Below are 21,921 nucleotides of genomic sequence, written 5' to 3' on the forward strand. Positions count from 1 at the left end.
CTGCAGCCATGTGTAGCGTGATCATATACCATACCGACGAACGTACAGGCGCTGGTGGCCCAGCATTGAGGCCATGTGAACAAGTTATTATGCATCTTTACTTATTTCTTTCCGTAATTAGTATGGAAATAAAGATATGTAGTCGCCTTGTAATATGGCGGTGGTGATAATGTTGCTACAGGAAGGGTTATTAAAGTGGAAAGTTGGGCGAGTTGGTATACATTCATGATGGTAACAGCTTGAACAAGACGGCGACGGAGTGAAAGGACACAGGACGAGCGCTGACTCACACAGATGCAGGCCGACGTTAGCTTGGCAGACCTGGCCGGCAGCTGCTCCTGAAGAGCGTCTCTTTCTGTGCCAAATATATGTCACAATGTGTCCATCAGACCTGTGTCTCACAAAAACGTGAGAATACGTGACACTCCCACTGCAACTCTTTTGACGGCGGTGCGGTGGACGGGGTTGTGCTTGACGGCGCTGTCGCAGACGCCCGGAAAAGGAATCTGCTGAAGAGGGGCATAGAGTTTCTCACTATAACGCCTAGAGGGAAATCTGGCGCCACCGTCTATGGGAGTTTCTTAAGGGGCGCCGTGCCGTCATGCGAATGACGGTATATGTGTCTGCGAGGCTCGTGTTGGCTGGTGTTGTAAGAGGCTTCGTCTAAAACGTGGATATGGCTGCACAAATAACGCGTTCTTAAAGTAAAATCTTCATAAAATGTTTCCATTCACGCAAATTGCATATTTACTCACCTACAATGCATGACGAAGGGAAGAAAAGCAAGAACAGTGAGCGAGAATCTTGTCTGTCCTCCAACTTTAGCGGCCCGCTGATGCTTTTTTACGTATCATATAATTGTACATGCAATAACAAGTTCTTATAGTTAAACAAAACATGTTTTTGGGTCATAATAAAGCTAAAACAGCTTTTTACGTGACGTTTTAGTAGAATATGAATCATTGTGACAGATGCAACGGTGCTTGCATGGCTCTCCGAGAACGACGCCAATCCGAAGTCACAATATACCGGCATTCCCATGTATACCACAGCGCAGCAGCGCCAGGGGCGCTATAACGTAAAACTATTCCAAACTTTTCTATTCCAATTCTGCTATCAGCCCTCCACAATCGGTCAAAAACTTTTTTCGACCACCCGCACTTCACCTGTCTGTCAAGCGACGTCACGAAAACCGCGATACCTTCCCATCTGATATGATGTGTACACATTGATTATGCATGATTCAAGAGAAAAAAGAAAAACAGTTATTTCTGATTCGACCCCTTTTCGCCATTAGCCCTCGGCTATTGGTAAAAAGTTTTCGGGCTGCGCCCACTTCACCTGCCTGTCACGCGACGTCACAAAACCGCAAGAACTCACCGCGTCAAAGTGACGTGTACGCGGTAAAGATGCATTATTATGCCGAACAAAACTGAATTTTCTTCGGAATAGCCGCAGGCTGCCCCGTTCCGAAAGGAATAAAAGATACCTGCCACCGATCGCGCAGACGCTGGCTACTCGCACCTGCCGGAGAGCTTGGGTGTATTTGCGTATAATAAAACTTCTTGCGTGGCCGTGTAACGTTTTCTAGCACTTTCGGCACGTTTACCCCCTGATTCTGCCAACTCTTCTTTGCTGAGGGTCCGTTTTAGCGTCATTTTTGAGCTTCCGTTGCATGCCGCCGTGATTTTCGATCAGCCACCGCAAGCTAAGTAAGGGAAAGCCGACCAATCGTAGACGCCGGCACCACCCTCTTCATCCGGTCATCGACTTTCAGTGCAGTGGCTCGGCCCCATCGAATCCCTCTCCACTTGAGCGTTCTCCTTGCTTCTTGTCAGCCAATTAGATACGACAAGCCGCTCAGTGTAGGCAATGTTATTCGTTTTTCAAGCAAACAAAAGTGACCTCCTATGAACGAGGAGAGCGTTTGATTGGTCTGTTCAAACAACCCTGCGGGTTACCGCCCAGTGCTTGCGTTGGTCGTTACGCAAATTTGACGACAGGAGATTGGAATAGAAACATATTGGAATAGTTTTACGTTATAGGGCCCCAGATTTCCTTCTAGGTAATACGATGAGAAACTCTATGAATAGGAGAGTACAGTGACTTGCCGTAAAAATATAGCCTTAACTACATATGCACGATGGGCGTTCATACTATAAGTTGACGACGCTTCCCTTATTCCTCGTCTTTTAATCCGAGCTTTGCTTCCTCCTCTTCTCAAACGACACCGTGAGTTAAGCGTGCTGCCACTTCGATTGCGCCCTTATTTTAGCGTAAAATCGTTTTTGGTAAGAAATTGCGCGTGAATGGCGCGGCTCAGTGAATTCCGCCATTGGACCTATAGTTTACTACCGATCGAGCGGAGTGACACCTTTCTACAACCAAGCTGTCACAGCGCATGCGTTTGTGTTACCGGCCAAAATAAGGTATACGACGCATACTGAAGCGCGAGGGTGCACAAGTAATACGCGATCCGATGTAAACCTGTTACAGTAAGTTGTAAAATATGAAGCACTTATCGTGTAGGAAGCATCGCAAATTTAGAAAAACCTGCCTCACAAAACGAACGGAGTGAGGCCTTTATGACCGTACTACTTGCTCTGCTTCCGCAGCGTAGCCTGCTATATATAGTAAACAATGCATTATAATAATTCTATTTCTATTTGCTTTTCAGTGGTGCCGCAGCACGACTGAGCTTCTTTTTTTTTGTGAGTAGGGTCGAGAACTTGCTGAGCATCTCTATAGTCTTGTGCACGGCTATGGCGATCATTTCACACGGCCTTAAAGCATACAGCGAAATTGTCCCGAGCCTCTGCGAACTCTCGAACGAAAAAAGAAAGAAAGAAGAAGAAGCCGCCAAGGAGGGGCGCATAGACTCACGGCGATGAAGGCCAGTCCGTCGAGTCGCATGCCTTGCAGGGTCGGCGCTCGTTGTGCGTGCGGAGCTGGTCAAGCCTCACGACCGGCCTGAGGCCGCCGTTTTCCGGGAGCCGCTGTGCCTCTGGGCGACGATTCCGCTGCTGCGGGGGCCACAGCTGCAGGCCGGCCAAGGCATGGGACGGGCCGCTGCGGGGCGCAGCACACGGCTTGCGTCACGTATACCGTCACTGCCAAGGTCACTCGTAACGATTCGGCATGCTACGTTAAGTGGCGCATCACCGCTTCCGAGTCTACATCAATATTTATTGGCTCTGTGCAAGAGTAAACCGCATTGCAGGCGTAGCATTGTGTGCTGTGCGGGATCTCTTTTTTTATTTTTTCGTGCAACCTACGCTCAAAGTACTGATGTTGTGCGCGTGTTTGCACTTTATTTTCTCTGTAAACCCCAAGCTAGAGGTGTGAGACTGCGTCATCCACTACTTGTTTATTTTTCAGTTTTCATTCTACGTCTATCAGTATTTCGTTCGGGTAGTTTTCACCACTCCTGGTTTCTTAGCCCATATAACAAAACGGAATGGCGGGAAGCACATGCTTCCAAATTCTACCTGAACCACCAGCTAAATCTACGCTGTAAACCACGTTGGACTATCAGCTCATGTTAGCTACAACTAGTAAATGATATAATTACAAACCTGCTTCACCGAAGCACTCGGTTAGGATAAACAAAACAGAGAACATTCATCTCGGGGAACTACGGCCCCACAGGGGTGGATGAGCTATTGCACACGGTACGCGCTCGCTGAGTGAAACACGATTTTGAGCAGCAAAAGAAGCGCAACTTCGTTAGTCGAGCGGGAGGCGGATCACAACAGGATCCTAAACCTATGCGCGCCTCAGAAGCAGGCACGGTACTGTTTTATTTTTGATGCCATGACTGTGCAGATAGAGACTTCTGGTAACGCGCTGTGACTGGACTCTCGCATGTAGCCGTCACAGCGCGCCCTGACTGTATACATTTGCACACCAGGTTACGCCTCAGTTAAGCGATGTTCTATTTCTCTGCTAGTTTACATTGCTGCCTTTTGTTTCTTCACTTGTTAGCTTACTTAGTCGCAGGAGTCTGTTATTGATGATTGAGATAGGAGGCTGTTCGCTGGCCTATTTTTCACGGTCTCATCGCTTAATAAACTACGACGAGAGCACAGATATTAGACTCACTTAGCTTTCTCAGCGCATAACACACAACCGTGGCCAACGTTGGTCTCGTGTTCAATCCCCAGGCCAGGACAAGTTTTTCTGGCAATAAAAACTTGCCCGTATACGCTGCTCCTTGTCTATGTAGATAGCAGAAAAAAAAAAAGAAAAGCGCCGATCTTGCTGAAACATGCGATATCCGTGAGTGGCAGACTTCGGATAACAGCGAAAGCGGATCACATGGATTGGATATTCTGATTCGGTGGGTATCATTATGCTGCGACTACAATTACAGACCCACTTGAATGGACATCAAGGGACGTCCTGGTACCTAATCAGTTACTAAAAATTGTTCCTGTAAGTTCATCCATCCCGCTTGCGCTTTCACACTGAGACATAATTAGCAAGTCAGAAGCGCTATACGTGACGCAGTGTTTGACCAACTGGCGGGATTATTTCACGCAGCTATTCTTTCGAACTGCGCATCTTTTCTTGTTGTTGTTGTTTTTGTTGGCTGGAGACTTTCCTACGAGCCACATTTATTATGGAAACATCTACGCCATACCTTTGAGCCAGTTTCAGAAGAATTGCTTACTATAACACCGACTTGTAATGCGAAGAGAAAATAACCCATCACTGCGAAGTAGTGATGAGTTATTGTCTCTTGGTATTACAAGTCGGTGTTATAATAAGCGATTGTTCTGAAACTGCCCCCAAAGTATGGCATAAATGTTTCCTTTTAGATGCTTATCTTATTATCTTGGAGCTTTAACCTTTTCATTTTTTCCTTTTTTTTTGGTAACCTGGTATTCATATAGCCCCGTACGTCCTCTAGGCTGTCAAAAGTATATACGCACGTCGCAAAAAAGGGTCACGCGAAATTTTATAGAGCGTAAACGTACACCGCCGCCAGCACTGCGACGCAAAGCTGCATCTCGTTATATTGTAACACAACCGAAATGTCCACGCGTCAAGCTAGAAACATCTAATATCTAGGATGAACATGAAGAAAAGGAGAAATAAAGATATGTGATAGAGAGTGTTTATCTAGCATTCCTTGGCTGACGCCTCCCCTGAAGCCGCTGCACATGTTTAGCGTATGAAGGCCTAATTTGGATCGGAATGTACACTTACGCATCACACTGGAAGCACGCAAGCAGTGCGCAGTAATGCCGCTTCCACCTCAAGAACAATGCGGCGATACATCGATGCGAAAACCGTATTAAGTAGTAGTCGAAGTTCAAGGAAAATGGGATCTTGCGTCCTTTCCTGTTCATTTCTTTTAATTGTCATTAGTTCTTCCTTTGTCCTTCAATTGGTGCATTTTATATTTTGTTTTAAGCAATTAAATGAAGTGAAATGGAGTACCAGCAACCAAGTGCTTCCAACCTGATCGCCACCTATACAGAAATCGAACACACATTAGATGCAGCGAGCAGAGCGGTGGTTGCTGTGGAGCGCGCCTATATTTCAGCTTTAGAACAGCGCCAGTTTAGCACACATGCCACACGTAACTCATCTGCTCAATTTCGTGGAGCTTTAGGACAACTACTCGCAAAGTCGCGAGATGAGTCATTTGCGAGATGAGCGAAGTAGCTATAATAATACTGAATAATTTCTTCAGGGCATTCGAGTTCAACTATCGCTACAGCGCGTAAAGTGCACGTGCAGGTAAACGGAAGGAACGTGAAGAACGGAGCTTGGAAGTGATCGACGGTTCCAGTATGTTGCAAGCAACTTTTTTTTTGCAAGAAACTTTTACTTTCAAAGGCATCTAAAGTTGCATACATAAAGTTGCATAAAAGAGCTAAATTCGGCTCTTCTAAGCGAAAAATTTCGCTTTATTGTTGTGTTTACTCTAAACTTGCGGGTAGAAAGCCACGATATTTCAAACATATATACAGGAAAGAAGAATCCAAGATAATAATCGGCATTGTAGACTACAGCTGACTTGTCTTAGCACTATCAGAATGTAAGAGAACCTTTTATGACCACAATACAGCGCGTGGTAATAAATGATTCGGATAAGCAGCTCGTATTTCCTGCTCAACTGGTTGAGCCGGATCCTCACGACGGAACAGATCTCTCTCTGATTCTATTCGTAGAAGAGTCAATAAATGTGTGCAGATAAAAACACGACTTTCAATATACTTACTACTTGCAGTTACCGTGTTCAATCACTTTACGGCGGTCCCCTGTGGAGACGCTCCTCCAGCTTACGCTGTGACTGTGCTGCGTGTGCCGCGGAAGCCTGTGGCTTTTTTTATATTTCATCTTCCTGTCCCCCTACCTACTTCTTGTATTTTTATAGTGGTAGCATATTTTCAAGCTGCGCTTTATTTCTGTCTGGTTTTGCCTGAAGGGACAGAAAAATAATATAAAGGCAATGATGCGTTTTATTGAAGTGATTATTATAGAGAACGCCACAGCGTGTTTGCTTTATTATCGTCACTCTGCCTCTTTTAGTGTCATTTATTGGCTAAAGGCTGCTAATCCTGTGTCAGAAGCTTAACAATGCGCCCTTTTCATGTGGCTGCCTTCGAGTGCACCTGCCTGAGTGTAGCGCTCCTGTAAATCTCTCTCACGTGCACTCAGTACTCACTCTTTTCCTCGTTCTATTACCCCTTTCCCTTCTCCCCAGTGTAGGGTAACAACCCGGACGTTTGTTTGGTTGACCTGCTTGCCGTTACTCTCCCTCGCTTTCTCTCTCTACCTTTTTATTGACATGCGTATCTACAGAACTTAGTTATAAAGTCTTGGCTGCGTTATAGCAGAATATCCCTAGAGCCTGAAACATCGCTATAACGCCGCAGGAAAGATAAGAATAAGGGCCTAAATACCCATGTTATTAGAAGGGCGTAGCCTGTCGACGTTGCTAACTGAAATTTGTTGAAATCCGGGTGGCCTTCTGAAATTACATATTTAGAAATGCTGCCCATTGAGTTACGTTGGTGCAATGCGGTGAAGCTCTATGGACGGCTGCAGGGTCAATGTCCAAAATTCCTGGGTATAATGTCTACGGAAACTGACAGACGCGCATTCAAAATTTACAAAAGTGTACACAGACACCTCTGTTCAATAAGGCAGTGAAAACGCTGGGCTTTATTGCTGAATATATACAGTACAGTGTTCTATTCAAATAATTTATAAGGCATCTTCAATATCTGCGGAACTATTAAGTATCAGTACGACACTGAAGCGTATTATTAAGAATATCAAAATACCACATGCTTTCATTCTAGGCGATTTCGGTGAGGCACTAACTAGGTTCTTTAGCGCCACCACCTGTTCACATCTTTTACGCGAAGTACTTACTATGGTACATAGCTTCACGCAGCGGCAAGCAACACGCTCGATTCCGATCAAACAATTCAAAGTAAATATTTAAAGCTGGTTAGTGTTAAAGCTTCAGGAAAAGTGGAAATTTCTACCATACAGCATTTCCTCGTCGCGCACTGGCATGGCAAATAAACAAGGGCCGTTTGTATTTGCTGTGGACAGCGGATATAACTGAGCCGGATATGCACACACGATCACGAGCTATTGTAATCTTTGCAGTGCTGTATTTATAAACCACTTCCGCGCTGTTTCCTGCTCGATCAGTCGAACTCGTCGGTGCCGATCTAATATTCGGTGACCATCGCAACTTACGCCATCTCAGCTCTATCTGCAATCGATGTAAGGAAGTCACCTTTTCTTTATTGTAGCTTTCCGCCGCAAAAGTGCACCACTTCGAACACGCGAGCAACCTTCCGAAAGTACCTCTCACTTCACTGTCAAGCACACATTTGAACCACATTCGTTGTCTTTCCCGCACATGGACTCAAAAGATCTTGAGCTTTGAATTTCTTGACGCGACGCAGGAGGGAGAATAGTATAAGGCGCTTGCTTAATGAAGACGTTTTTTTTTTGTACCCGCCGTCACAGAGACAGCAGGCTACGGTTTGTGAAACTGAGAAAAGCATTTGCTAAATATTGAATTGCTCCAGTGGACTATTCCACCGTATTATGTTCTGCATTTTTTCTTCTTCCTAAATAACACTAGGAAACGGGGGTAATGCTGGCTACCCCTTTTCGCTTAGCCAATCAATGCGTAAGGCCAGCTAAACAAATATGGGGAAAAAAAAAAGTCATTGCGATGCCGAGGGCGCCAACGTTTTCCGCAATATTGTTTTCTGTAATAAATTGCAAGAGCGAGTCGCACACTGGAGCGACTGAAATGAGTTGCGCCGTTTTCCGACAACCCCCGTCACAAGCAGTGCTCTTGCTAAGTGGACCTACCGTGGGTAGCCGCCGCGAAGAAGTTGCGCCCGCTCCGAGCTTCGTTGACACCGGGGCCGTCAGTCGGGCGCCACGAGGGCAGCAACGGCCTCGAGTGTCTCTACCGCACAAGCGCGCACACTTGCAACCACGTCGTCCGGGGCGAGCAAGGGGAGCAACAGGTCTCCTCCTTCGCGTCCAGCTGTTCAAGGAGCGGATGGTGCGCGCTCGACGCCGCCGCAAAAAGGATTTCGCGGGAGTCGGAGAGAGAACGAAGGGGAGAGCGCGCCCTGCGGTCTCTCGCTAAAGCGCGGGTCCCCGACAGTGCGGCGATGGGCTGCAGGGCATCCTTTTTGCTCTCCGCGAGTGGGATGCTCCCGGCGCTCCCGCGCGTCCCGACGAGCGACCGCCGAGGAGGAGGGCGCGGCGCGGGGAGGAGGCGCGCCGAAGCGCATGCGCCTCGTGCGCGCGCCGGCGCGCGTACCACACGCCGACGCCGGCGCGTACGAGCGCGCGCGCCGGTCCTCGCGCGCTTCGCCAGGTTCGCTCCGTGGGCTTCGCCCCCGCAGGACCCGCGCGGGCTTTGCGGGGCCATTTACGCGGTGCGCCGGGTTATCTTTCTGCCGCATAAATACTACGGTCGCTGTAAAGTCTCCTTATTGGTCGTATGAAACGCGTCGCAAACGCTATCGACGAGATGAGCGTATCGAATTCGCGGGACAATCACTTAATTTCATGCGACTTTCTCGAAAAACAAAGTTGCGGCAGGGTGCTGGTTTATTAGTAATCAGAGAAACCAGCGACATTTCAGGTACCCGATTTCAGTGGAACATCTGGTTGAAGCAACTCTATCGATTCCTTAAAAGTGCACTTGCAGTAACACCAGTGTCACCCGTAAGTTTTTCTCCATTAGTTGGGCTTCAATGACTGATCCGCGCCGGCTTCTCTGCAGCGTTGCAATTTTGTCACGCGCGTGGGTGCTTTGGCGTGGCACGACGTCACAGGACAGGCTGGTGTGAATGACTTGGTGGCGCGGTGCGATGACGTTGCACCCCTTCGCTTCACCCATTTCGGTGCTCCTTTCTTTGTCTTTTCGAGCACGTCATGCCGGATGTGGTGCTACGAGGAATTCTCGACGTGTCGTGTGCAGGAGGGTGGAGGTGATCTCGCTTTCGGATGCCGCGTTTATGGCGGCTTTCCAGCCGTCCTAATTGCGGGAGCCGTTAGGGAGACGGAAAGCGAGGCTGTTTGCGTCCGCGCAGTGAGCATAGCTGCGTTTACATGCAGGGCAACTGAGTCATACCGAGTGAGCGTCGCTCTGTGCAGCGCCTGCATTCTGAGCTTCTCTAATCTCTTGTGACTGATGCGAGAGAAGGAGGAACGAGGAAACAAACAATAATGCGATTTTTGCAAGTTTACAAACTTTGTCCTTGCTAAAAATGAGAAACTTTTGAAAATGTTGCAAGCAATCTTGCTGATTATACCAGCTGGACAAGTTTGGTTTTCCACTTCCACTGAACTGTATTTAAAGCGTTAGAGAGCGTACGACATACATACAGCACGCCACCGCCTAATGTAAGCCCACGTACGTCTTAATTGCACTGCGCTGAAAGATAAAGGAAAGCAGCGACAATGCCATAGTGGCTAGTCATACAAATATCTATAGCAAAAAGATTGTGTAAAAACCTAGTAAAAGGTAAATAACAATTGCGAGAATTAAGAGCACTGTGAAAACTTCAACAAGTGCAATTAACGAAGCTAACTAAAAGCTAACGAAATGAACGGAAGAGATATCCAAATGCGTTTCGCAAATCCAGGTGGAACGCAATTAAACAAATTTATTTCTCACGTATCCAAGAATTTATGAAAATCCATTATAGCGGTCTTTATTTGTATTGAACCCGTCCTAATATAGATTCTCTAGTTTCAAAAAAATTTCTCTCTATCTTCTCTTGGAATGGGTAGACCGAAAGAACGTACACGTTTGTTGTTGTGTCCAAGTGACGCGCCGCCGCTGCTTATTTCAAGCCTTCGTTGAACCAATTGGGGAACACAGATGGTTGCACAGCCGCTGCAGTCTTTAGAACGTACGAAGAACATGCGTTACAGGTTTACCTGCGCTCATTTTCTGGGGGTTACTTATAAAATCCAGCACATCCTGGGAATTTCCTCAAGCCCAGAACAACACAGGGCGTGTTACCAGCGATGACGTCTTGTTCGAGAAACAATCTTCACAATAGTAACACAAAGTTCATTTCTTTTCGTAACCATAAACACGGCAATACTCAGATTTCACTGGTCTAACTTATATTTCTGCGTACATAGCATGACTTGCAGTGCGAAATATGATATTATTTTGTAGCACAGTGGTAATTTTTTCTAGCGTTTAATTCGATTCAGCTTAACGTGATATGAAAAACTTATTAGGCTTCAGAAAACATCCTTCGTAGCACCTGCGGCTAATAAGTGCACCGCAGTACACGAACGCCAATTGAATGAACATCTTTGGAAAATGCCATTTCACACCTGCAAAAACAGCCTTGACTCTCCACGCTGCGCCGTCGCACGGAAGGGCATTGCTACAGCGCCCAGCGTCCTTCTCAGTTTGCTTTCAGCGACAAGGTGGAAAGCCGCAAGGACAGCAGCCCCCCGAACAGGCTGCCACATTCGGAACTCACCCCAAACAAAGACAACCCGATACAGTGAAGTGCGCGTCCTTAAGTCGTCTCGTTTTTCATCCACTATTAGACGAGCGAGACATTTGAACTTCACTCGGCAGAGCGTCCTTCGTGTGCGGACTCACTTCCGCCATCTCGAGAGGGCATGGCCGGCTCCTCAAGCTGTCAATTCAACGACTGCTCGCAATTCACAGAGCCTATGTTTTTCCGCGGGGACAGGTTTTGAAGCGCTGCCGACAGCAACGCCGTCGCGCGCGTCGTGTCTGTGTATGCGCAGGGAGAGAGGGAGGCGCCTGGTGGGGCGCGTGCCGCGCTTAGCAAAATGATGGAAGCAAGAAGGACGCAGAGGAAGGCGTCTACGTCGGAGCGCCGAAATCGGCCCCGCCGCCGAAAAGCCGGACGCCTTGAAACACTCGTATGTAAAGAGGGAAAAGGAATGACCCCGGCCTCACGTCGAAGCGAGAACACAAGGCGAAGCGAAACAACTGTTAAATGAAATGTTCATCGCGAACGGCGATGAAGACAGCTGCCTCTTGGTTGACTGACACCGTGCGTGGCAGATGTCTTGGCGGGACCGAGACTCTGCGTCTCTCGACTGCCGGGCCGTTGAACGAACGACGGCCCAAAAAAGGACGTTGAACCTGGTCGCGAGGTATTCGGGCCTTCGGCCGATGCAGTCATCGCTATACACCGCGCTCGCGGTGGCCCTTTCCCGCCTGCATTAACGCCACCGCGAGGCTCGTTGGCGCCGTTGTTTCGAAATCCTGGACGCTGAGCATGGCACACCTGCAACGGAATCTAGACGTATACGGGAATGAAACGCCGGCGGAAAATAAGCTGCACCCGTATGGCTTCTTTGAAGGCACAACCAAGTACACGCATTTATCTGCTCATTCTACGATACGACAAGAAGTGCTAGAGTGAACGGCGGCGTGAGGACCTTTTTACTTCTTTGAGCCACGTTGATTTTGTATGACCACTGTCCCTTACCACTCAAGCTTACCATTGTCGTCGAAAAGAAAAGTGTACAATCGTTGCATTGTGCCGGTGCTAACATATGGGGCAGAAACTTGCAGATTAACAAAGACGCTCGAGAAAAATTTGGGGATCGGGCAAAAAGCGATGTAACGAAAAAATGTTAGGCGTTCAAAGGCATCACGCTGCAGTCACGTGTAGTTAGGCCGGAGTGGACGAGCATACGAGCAACGCCAAGAAATGTACTTTGTGCCTTATTGTTCAAGAATGGCTTTTAAAATTTAAGGATTTAATATTTAACTGCAATTGTGTCCAGAAGAATACACAAAAAGGCATTAGTGAAGATTTGCATGCTAACCGAATACGGTAGTTTGTCGTACTTCCTGTGGCACGTACTTCCCAGCTCTTCAAATAATCCACCGAAGATTGCGCTGACTGCCACAGATGGTACTAAATATTCTCGGCATTTTTAAAAGCACATCTGCTGCACTAAATGAGGTCTCGTTCAGCTGCGATGCGCATGCTGACTGAGAACAGCACGCTGGGCTCGATCGATTATGCTTTCTTCAGTAATACGCTTTTCAGACTGCATACTTGCCAGTCATCTGTCTGACTTCGGCAGTTTCACAGTCTCCTGCTATGTTCATGGCGGTGCGCGCTTACTGGTTCTGCGTAGTGAAACAAAAACAGCTGAGAACAGTACGAATGTGTAAGAAGGCAATGGAGCCTATTTTGACACCGCAGACCCACCACTGTGCTTTTACGACGTTGAAGGCGTCTCACGCCGAGGGAAAAAAAGAAAGAAAGTGAAATCACCGTCCAGGACGTTAACTTCGAAGGAACACGTCTCTCTTTGTCGTGATTACCTTCTGCGCACATAACGCGCTGCTGTGTTGGCGGTGCCTTTGCACCCTGGGTCGCGTCGCGTATCATTAAGTATTCAGAGGTAATTCCTGCTGTCCCTTGCTCTAGCCTTAAGAGTACAGCTCTGTTCTCGAAAGCGGGGTGAACAAAATTAACTATACGATGACGCGGAACACGTCTGTGCATAAACTTACGTCCTCTATAAGCAGTGCTCCTATGGGGTCGATAACAAGAGTTAGATTGATTTCAAAGCACTTAAACTTTCTAAACCCAAACGAACTTTGACGGTGGGTTCCCGTGGAACTGCTCCAAAAGTGCTCTCTGGAGTCATCGGGCTGGTCCCAGCGACACCGTGGAGACTGGCGTAAACCGGCTTGCGTTGTTTACGCTACGAAATCGGTCTCGTATATAGCGACCTGACTTAACAGGCCCTTGCTCGATTTTTGTCTTCTGCGCCGAATCGGTGATGCTGTGCGCGCCTTGAAGCTCAATATTAAGTAACGCTGTTTTAAATTGCCACAGAAGAGAAACATTAAGTCAAAATTCTATTTCTCTATTCTATTCTTTCGATTTCCGTTCATCTTGCGCAAAAAACATTGTTTACCGGCGGTTTAAATGAAGAGCGAACTTCCCTTTCTCGAATTTGGCGTCCAAACCGCAACTCCGTTACGACAGTGTGGCGTCACAGATTTAAAATGGGATTTGGCTTATTGGGACCACTTTAGTTTCGAAAAGTTATCAAAACTGTATCGGTTCAGTTCTTGGTTTACTAAAAGCGAAGCTTTGTGAGCCTTGCTTGGCATCGCGACCGTCGGTGCTGTGGCCTGGCTGTTCTCTTGCCGAATAGGCCAACCAATCGCGGCGCAGTACGCGCGCCGCGGCAGCCGCTGGGTTTCTTGCACCACCGCCAGATAGCGCTCGACTCCTCGCATCCGTGCGGGGAAGCGGAATGCAGCCATAATGAAACATAGAGCACTTGGGGCCACAGTGAGTGTGAGCTGGTGCGTGGAATCTGGAAATGAGTAATGGTGCCAGCGTAAACGTTCACAAATGCCGTCATGTGTTTAAAATTGCAATTGATCATATTTGCTGTGTCGGTGGAGCACAAAGGACACGGCGCTTATCGCTCTTTCTGTGTTTCCCAGGTTGGCTGGGCACCCAACGCTGCTACAACAGGCCTGTAGTACAACTTTTCTTGGACCTGCCCAGCTGCTTCCATCTTCAGTACTATGCTACTTGCCAAAAGCACTTTCATCGCCTCTGCTAACCTGGACATTTGAACATCGCGCCATCTGTTCGCAAGCCGGGCCACGTGTGCTGCCATCGTCGTCGACAAAGCGCAGCTCGTAACTGAGCCGGGGGCGTTTCCTATCATATTGGCTGTGGCGGTGGAGCGCAAGAGACACGGCACTTATCGCTCTTTCTGTGTTTCCCAGGTTGGTTTTTTTCTCTACGTTGCTCATCTTGCGACGCGCTCTTTCTACTGCTGCCAATCTACAAATTTGTGTCCAATTGTTTTTTTGATTGTCCTATTTTGGAAAGCCATAGGCCTGTACAGTTGCAAACTATGTCGTGTTGCGGCGAATGTCGCTCTGAAATAAACTAAGGCGAATTATTTGTGACTTGTTCACCATGTGAATTTTCGTAGCATAGCGGTACCTGCTCCGGCGTTGCCGACAGTGTCATTAGGGCAAAAGAGATCAATTCAAAAAGTATTAGAAGTGCCAGTCTTGCAAACCTACAGGAAGTAAAAGCTCCTCCTCTTCCGAAGCTTCTAAGAATGAGAATGAAACAATAAAAAAAACTTTCTGAAATGGACCAAAAACTAAACTTGCTTGTTAGTCTGCCAAACAAGGTAGACGGGATCGAACAGTCCATGCAAACACTTTCCGATCACTTTGATGAAATTCAAAGAAGGCTTGAGAGCCACGAAAAGCAGTTAAACAATGTCAAACGGAAAGTAAAACAAAGCAGAAAAGTACGCTTCCCCTAGGGAGCTCGGTCAGATTCAGGCTGACATAGACGCACTTGAGTGGCATAGGAGATATCTTAAGAGGAAGCTTTAGCTCGGATGCTCCTATCTAAATACCTGTAAAAGGAGAACTCGTTTTTGTCGGCAATCACTGCATCAAATTTGACGAGGTTTGTTGCATTTAAAGGAAGAACTTGAAGTCTAGTGACTGTTGGTTTCGAATTTTTTATTTAGGTCGTCAATTCTGTATTAAAACTTGGCAAAAATAAAAAATTTTCGAAAAACCAAGCTATCCAGTTTACAACTCTGTAACTCAGCAACGAAAGTTGATTATACAAATCCGGGAATTGCATCTAATAATACATCTAGAGCGTACAAATTTTATATGTTACATATGAATGTCAAAAAAGTTAGTGATACGTAAATATAGCTCTTGCAGAACCCTTGTAACCAGCGTAACAAATTCACGTAAGATATAAAATGATATATCGAATATGTCCGCTTTCAATGATCTAACGGATCCCGTTTACAGAACCGAGATATCTGTTTTTATGCAGAGCTTTCAATCTTTAAACTTCGTGCTTCTGTTTTTTTCAGACTTTCGGATTTTTGAAAATCTTTTTAACAAAATTCAGGACTTAAATAGAAATTCCGCGACCAACAGTCACTAGAATTTAACTTTCTCTCTAAAATGCAACAAAGTTCATTAAAATCGATCCAGGGGTTATCTCAGAAAAGCGTTTTTGCGTTTTACATGTATTTGAATAGGCCGTGTCGGAGTTGGGCCCGAGCTAAAGCTTCCTCCTAACATTGAAATATACGGTGTACCTAAGGCTGACAGTGAAAATCTACGCGAAAAGGTAAATGACCTTGCACAAAAGCTTGAACTTCAACCTCTATCTGAGGATGACGTTGTGGCTGTTCATAGGCTCCTGGCAATGCAAGGAAAAACGCTCGGAATTATTGTCCGCCTTGCACGGCAGGAACTGAGGGATGCATGGATTGTCAAACGACGAGCCTAAAGGGACAGCCAGGGCAACATCTTCATTAACGAAAATCTAACCTCTCGCTCGAGGAAGCTCCGAAGCTCCTTGCCACTGCGAGAGAATGGGCAAAGGAGGCGGGATACAAGTTCGTGTGGCACAGAAATGGAAAGCTTCTCCTGCGTAGGGCAAACGGTGAATCGTTAATTAAATGTCGTTAAATGTCGTTAAGGATGAAAATGATCTTCGTGCTCTATTGGAATGAAGGCCAACTTCTTGTTGCTATCATTTGACTATTTGCCGAAATGAATCATTTGGGATATATTGGCAAGGAGGATTGGTTCACGTCCTTGGCCACTCAAAAGGAGGGACTGTCTGTCATAATAGGAACATTCAATCAGTCTCCAGCAAGCTACCTGAATTAGAAACTTTTTTTTCTTTATAAATAGTCAGTGCATTGTAGTCATGCTAATCGAAGCATGGTATTGCTCTGATGATGTCTTTCGCCTGCCTCGCAAAAAAGCATTTCATAAAAACCGAACCTCACGTCGCGGTGGAGGAGTAGCTGTTTTGATAGATGATTCTCTATCATGTGAACTGTTAGCCGAGTATTCTTGTATGACATAAAACTGTGAAATGTTATGTGTCCAAGCACCAGATGTACTCTTTGCAGTATGTTACCGACCTTTTTTTTTCATTTTTTTAGAGCGCATGCTAGAATTTGCGTCAGAAAACAAATATAAAGTGGTCTTAGGAGGAGACTTCAACACTGATATGAGTTTTGATGGTGCTAGGAAAACGATATTTCAAAGAATTTTTGTGTCAAGCGCATGTATAGATGCAGTCAAAACCTTCACGAGAATAAGAGAAACTATGAAAACTACTCTTGATCTTTTCTTAACGAACTATAATCCATTCCTAATAACTAGTGAAGTCTTAAACTCTCCTCTTAGTGACCGTATGCTAATAGTCATGTTTATCCACACAAGAGCAAACGAAAGCGAAAAAGATAACACTGAAAAAAAAGAACATTTCAGACATAAACGAGTACACATTAACTGCCTATCAAAATGTCTTGAGACAAGTATCTTGGAAGGAGGTTTTTCAACAAAACGAGGCTGAGCCAGCGTACAACATTTTCTTAAAGAAATACCCAGCTGTTTATGCGCAACATTTCATACACAAGAAACCACAGATCGGAAACCTTGGATCACCAAAGAGCTTCTAAAAAAATAAAGAAAAGAGATACGCTTTATGCCAGGTTTATAAAATCTCGGAACGGCGAGGATCTAAAATGCTTTAAAATTTTTAGAAATAAGTTAAATAATGTGCTAAGAAATGCAAGAAATCGCCATTATTTACGTACATTTTCTTCATGCGAGGGACATACAGAGAAGATGTGGAACAAGTGAAATGAACTAATGGGACGCAAACAAAGCACTAAACCTATAGAGAAAGTTTGCGTAAACGGTTGCCTTTTAACCGGAGATCATTTAGTTAACGCATTTAAGGATTACATTAGACACTGATTCTTATTCATTACAAAGCCCACCATATACATTTCAGTTCCCTGCAACTATGGACACTATCTTTTTTCAAGCGACGACCCCTACCGAGGTTTGTTCAGTTTTTCTCAAACTGAAATATTCATGTAGCTGCGATGCTGATTGCCTCCAAATAAAACCCATTAAACGTGCCATTTGTGACCTTGCACCTGTGTTAGCTTACATCTATAACTTATGCATAACATCAGGTACATTTCCTGAAAAAATAAAAATTGAAAAAGTAATTGTGTTATATAAGAAAGGTGACAAACACGATATAAAAAAATTACCGCCCTATATATATTCTCCCGCAGTTTCCTAAAGGTCTTGAAAAAATCATTCTTAATGAATTAACATCTTTCAGGAAGAAACCTAAACTAATGACAGACGCTGAATGCGGTTGTCAACAAGGTAAATTAAGATAACTAGCACTTGTAGCACAAAAAGAATATATACTGCAAAACCTTGAAAATAAGCTACTTGTAAGTGGTGTATTCATAGACTTCACAAAAGCGTCCGACTGCATAATTCATGACCTCCTAATACTTAAGCTTGAAAGATACGGCATCAGGTGCCCTCCTCTTCAGTTACTGACATCTTACCTTAGAAATGGGCAATAACATGTGTCTATACACACTAGCATATCATCTACCCGACAAATACAAACAGGTGTCCCTCAGGGAAGTATCCTTAGTCCATTTCTATTTAACATCTACATAAACAACATAGTTTTTATTCACCACGAAGCAAAATTCATAAACTACGCAGATGATACAAATGTTTCTTTATCAAACAACTCTTATACAGGCCTCATTGGTGCAGCGAACCATCTCTTAACCCATCTCTCAAAATGGAGCCAGGACAACCTTTAAAAAGTAAACTCTACTAAAACACAAGCAGTCGTCCTTAAAACAAGAGGTACATTCACTCCATTGAACCACAAGATATGTTACAACGCTGAGAATATAGAGGTTGTTGACGCGATAAATGTACTTGGCGTATACTTTACCGACACATTGCAATGGGACGCTCACGTGGATCTTATACTGCAGTAACTGAGGCCAGCCCAGCGCATACGAAAGCTCTTTTGGGATTGGGTGTGGAAAAAGCTTTTGATCGTATAAAGTCTAAGGCAATACTTGACGTTCTCTCGGAGATGGGTTTAGGTAAGAAACTTTTTAACATGATTAAGGACTTTCTTAGAAATAGAACTGCACAACTCATGCTGGGTGAGCTTAAATCAGAAGCTAAGAACTTGGGAAATAGGGGCACTCCACAAGGGGCTGTGCTCTCACCCATCCTATTCAATTTATCAATGTACAAGGTTGCAAGAGAGAGAGAGAGAAAATGATAAATGAAAGGTAGGGAGGTTAACCAGGACTGAGCCCGACTGGCTACCCTACACTGGGGAAAGGGAAAGGGGACAGAAAGATTAAAAGAAGAGAAAGTCCACTGGGGATATCAGACGGTCACTTAGTCCGGATCACAGACGCTGACTCAATCCGGTCGCTTTCAAATATCGCAGCAGCGCTTTTGTGGCCTTTTGTAGCTGCGATATGCGAGGCCATGGTCCCAAGATCTTGTTCAAGGTGAACGGCTTTCCATCCAGCTGATTGAGAGCTGTGCAGAGGTCTTGCCTTTCATTTTCAAAAGATGGGCAGTAGCACAGTAGGTGTTCTATGGTTTCCTCGACACCGAAGGCATTGCACTCGGCGCTATCAGCCATTCCAATCAGAAATGCATATGCATTGGTGAATGCGACGCCCAAACGTAAGCGGCACAGCACTGTTTCCTCATTTCGCGGTAGACCTGGTAACAGCCACAGTTGCATAGAGGGATCGAGGGAATGCAAGCGACGTTGAGTGAATTCAGCTGTGTGCCACTTCTCCCATGTCAAAGAGTGCGCTAGCTTGCCTAAGTGTTTGGCTGCGTCGGTCCGCGATAAAGGTATTGAAACAAGGGTTGCTCCTTCGTGTGCTTTTCTAGCAGCCTCGTCAGCGAGGTCGTTGCCGGAGATACCGCATTGACTAGGCAGCCATTGAAACACAACGTCGTGTCCTTTCGCGATCATGTGATGGTGCATTTCTCGCATCTCCGACACGAGTTGTTCACATGACCCGCGACGAAGAGATGACAGAAGACATTGTAAGGCCGCCTTCCAATCGCAGAATATAGCCCACCAATTAGCCGGTTGGTTAATAATATAATCAACGGCACCTCGGAGGGCAACAAGCTCCGAACCGGTCGATGTTGTCAAGTGAGAAAACTTGTATTGGATGCTTAGTGATCGTGATGGTATAACCACTGCGCTGGTGGAGCTGGTCTGAGTGGAAGAGCCATCCGTATATATGTGGACTCGATCAAAGTAGAAAGTGTGCAAACAATCCAGAGCTGCTTGCTTCAAGGTCAAGGTAGGCAGGCCGTTCTTCTTTCTTATCCCTGGAACCGTAAGACGCACTTGAGGTTATTTTAAACACCACAAAGCTGAGGTTGAACGTGCTGAGGGTGTGAAACCCGATGGTGAGGAGGCGCGATGGATGCTGACCTCGTTGGAGAAGGACGTCTGTGGTCGTTGTTCTGGCAAGCACGCAAGAGAGCTTGACTGCATCCGTGAAACATGAACATGGGCTCTAAGCGTTTCGGTGCTAATGTAAGTCGTGATCGGATGGTCTTGAGCCATTATAATGGTTCCAGCTGTTGGGGCGCTGCGCGGAAGGCCTAGGCAAACATGCAGTGCCTGCGCCTGCTCGCTCTGAAGTTCTCGAAGACTTGACTTGCATGTTTTAGCAAGCACGGGAGAGCTATAGCGTAGGAATCCGATGAACAGTGCTCGATATAACTGTAGCATGGAGCCCATTGACGATCCCCATGTTTTGTCGGCGATGAACTTGAAGACGTGAACAATAGATGCGAGCATCTTCTTTAAGTGGGCAACATGAGGGCTCCAAGTGAGGTCCCGGTCTACAATGACGCCCAAAAACCGGTGATTTCTCTTGTAGGAGATAGGCTGACCATTGATGCTATACTGGATAAGGAGTCATCGCTTTTCACGTAAAAGCGACTAACGCACATTTTTCTATTGAGATGGTAAGGCCTTGTGTGTGAAGGTAGCCAGACGCCTGTGTTGCTGCTTTCTGTAGCCGTGCGCGAACCTGCAGGCGAGTGACCGCTGATGTCCAGATGCAGATGTCGTCGGCGTAGATTGAAACACTCCGTTTCCGGTAGGGATTCGGCCAGTCCAAGAAGCGCGAGGTTGAAAAGAATGGGGCTTAGAACACCGCCTTGGGGAACGCCTCGGCATGTGTAGTGGTCGGTAGTCGGACCATCTTCCGTACGTACGAACAAGGACCTTTGTATCAAGTAGTTACTGACCCATCGATATACTCGCCTTCTTAGTTCAACTGTCAAAAGTGCGTCTAGAATGTTTTGATGGGAAACGTTGTCGTAAGCGCCTTTCACGTGAAGAAAGAGTGCTACTGATAATCGCTTCCGAGCTTTTTGTTGTTCCACAGATGATACTAGATCGATGACACTGTCAATCGATGAACGACTGCGTCGAAATCTCGTCATAGAGTCAGGGTAAATTTTGTGGTGTTCAAGGTACCATTCGAGACGCACGAGGATCATATGTTCCATGAGCTTCCCGACGCAGCTGGCAAGAGCCATAGGCCGATACGATATCAGTTCGAGCGGTGACTTTCCTGCTTTTAGAAGCGGTACCAGGCGGCCGCGTTTCCATTCCTGTGGGACGACACTGTCTTGCCATGAACTGTTAAAAAGGCTGAGGAATTCTCTTCGTGCTTCTCTGCCTAGGTGGCGCAAAGCAGTATATGTTATTCCATCGGGCCCTGGTGAAGACGAACACCTGCATAGCGCCATAGCAGCTTCTAACTCTTCCATAGAGAATGGAGCGTCCATACTTGCCTCTCGTGGGCCGGGGATGTTGCCTAAAGCCATGTCAGGGACTAAACCTGTGCCGCCGGCGACTTTCGCACAAAATTCCTCTGCGACGTCTATCTCACGGCGGTTGTGATAGAGAGCAAGGGCGTTGAAAGGGTGTCGTTGCTGGGGACTTGAGCAAAGACCCCGTAGGGTACGCCACACACGGGACAATGGCTTGCGGGGGTCTAGTGAGGCGCAAAACATTTCCATCTTTGGTCCGCTAGCTTATCCATTCGGCGTTTGATCGTCTTTTGCATGCGCCGAGCTTCTCTAAGGTCAAGAATTGACTTCGTGCGCCTGTACCTCCTTTCTGCTCGGCGACGTAGTGCACGAAGCCTTTCCAATTCAATGTCATTTTCTGTACGCTTTGATGGATGTGTGAAGCAGCGTGTACAATCTTGCATAGCGTCTGTAATTATGTTTTCTAATCTGCGTGCAATATGTGTCTTGCATGTGTCTTCTACACGATCTTGAAAGACTGACCAGTCGATTTGGCGAGAGACAACCGGCAATGCGGCGTCTAGTCCATCGATTCTCACATAGGTCGGAATATGATCACTTCCATGGGTTTCAATATCAGTGAACCACTGCACGCTCAAAGACAGGCAACGTGACACCAAAGTCAC

The 21,921-nt window shown here is 46.3% G+C and overlaps 1 protein-coding gene and 1 long non-coding RNA gene across 2 annotated transcripts in view; one reads left to right on the forward strand and one right to left on the reverse strand.

Annotated features, from left to right (window-relative positions):
- LOC142570812 (uncharacterized) overlaps positions 1-8,438 on the reverse strand; it is a 143,732-nt gene extending 135,294 nt beyond the window's left edge. Inside the window, exons 1-2 of the mRNA XM_075679132.1 lie at positions 8,359-8,438; positions 2,884-3,069 (exon numbers count right to left, since the gene is read on the reverse strand). Coding sequence (XP_075535247.1) covers positions 2,884-2,913 — 30 coding nt within the window. The 5' untranslated portion in view covers positions 2,914-3,069; positions 8,359-8,438. The remainder of the gene's footprint in view (positions 1-2,883; positions 3,070-8,358) is intronic.
- Positions 8,439-13,998: 5,560 nt separating this feature from the next.
- Positions 13,999-21,921, forward strand: part of LOC142570813 (uncharacterized) — a 118,708-nt gene continuing 110,785 nt past the window's right edge. Inside the window, exon 1 of the long non-coding RNA XR_012825689.1 lies at positions 13,999-14,290. This is a non-coding gene — a long non-coding RNA (uncharacterized LOC142570813). The remainder of the gene's footprint in view (positions 14,291-21,921) is intronic.

The sequence above is a fragment of the Dermacentor variabilis genome, chromosome 2 (genome assembly GCF_050947875.1).
Source record: "Dermacentor variabilis isolate Ectoservices chromosome 2, ASM5094787v1, whole genome shotgun sequence".
NCBI classification, from domain to species: Eukaryota; Metazoa; Arthropoda; class Arachnida; order Ixodida; family Ixodidae; genus Dermacentor; species Dermacentor variabilis.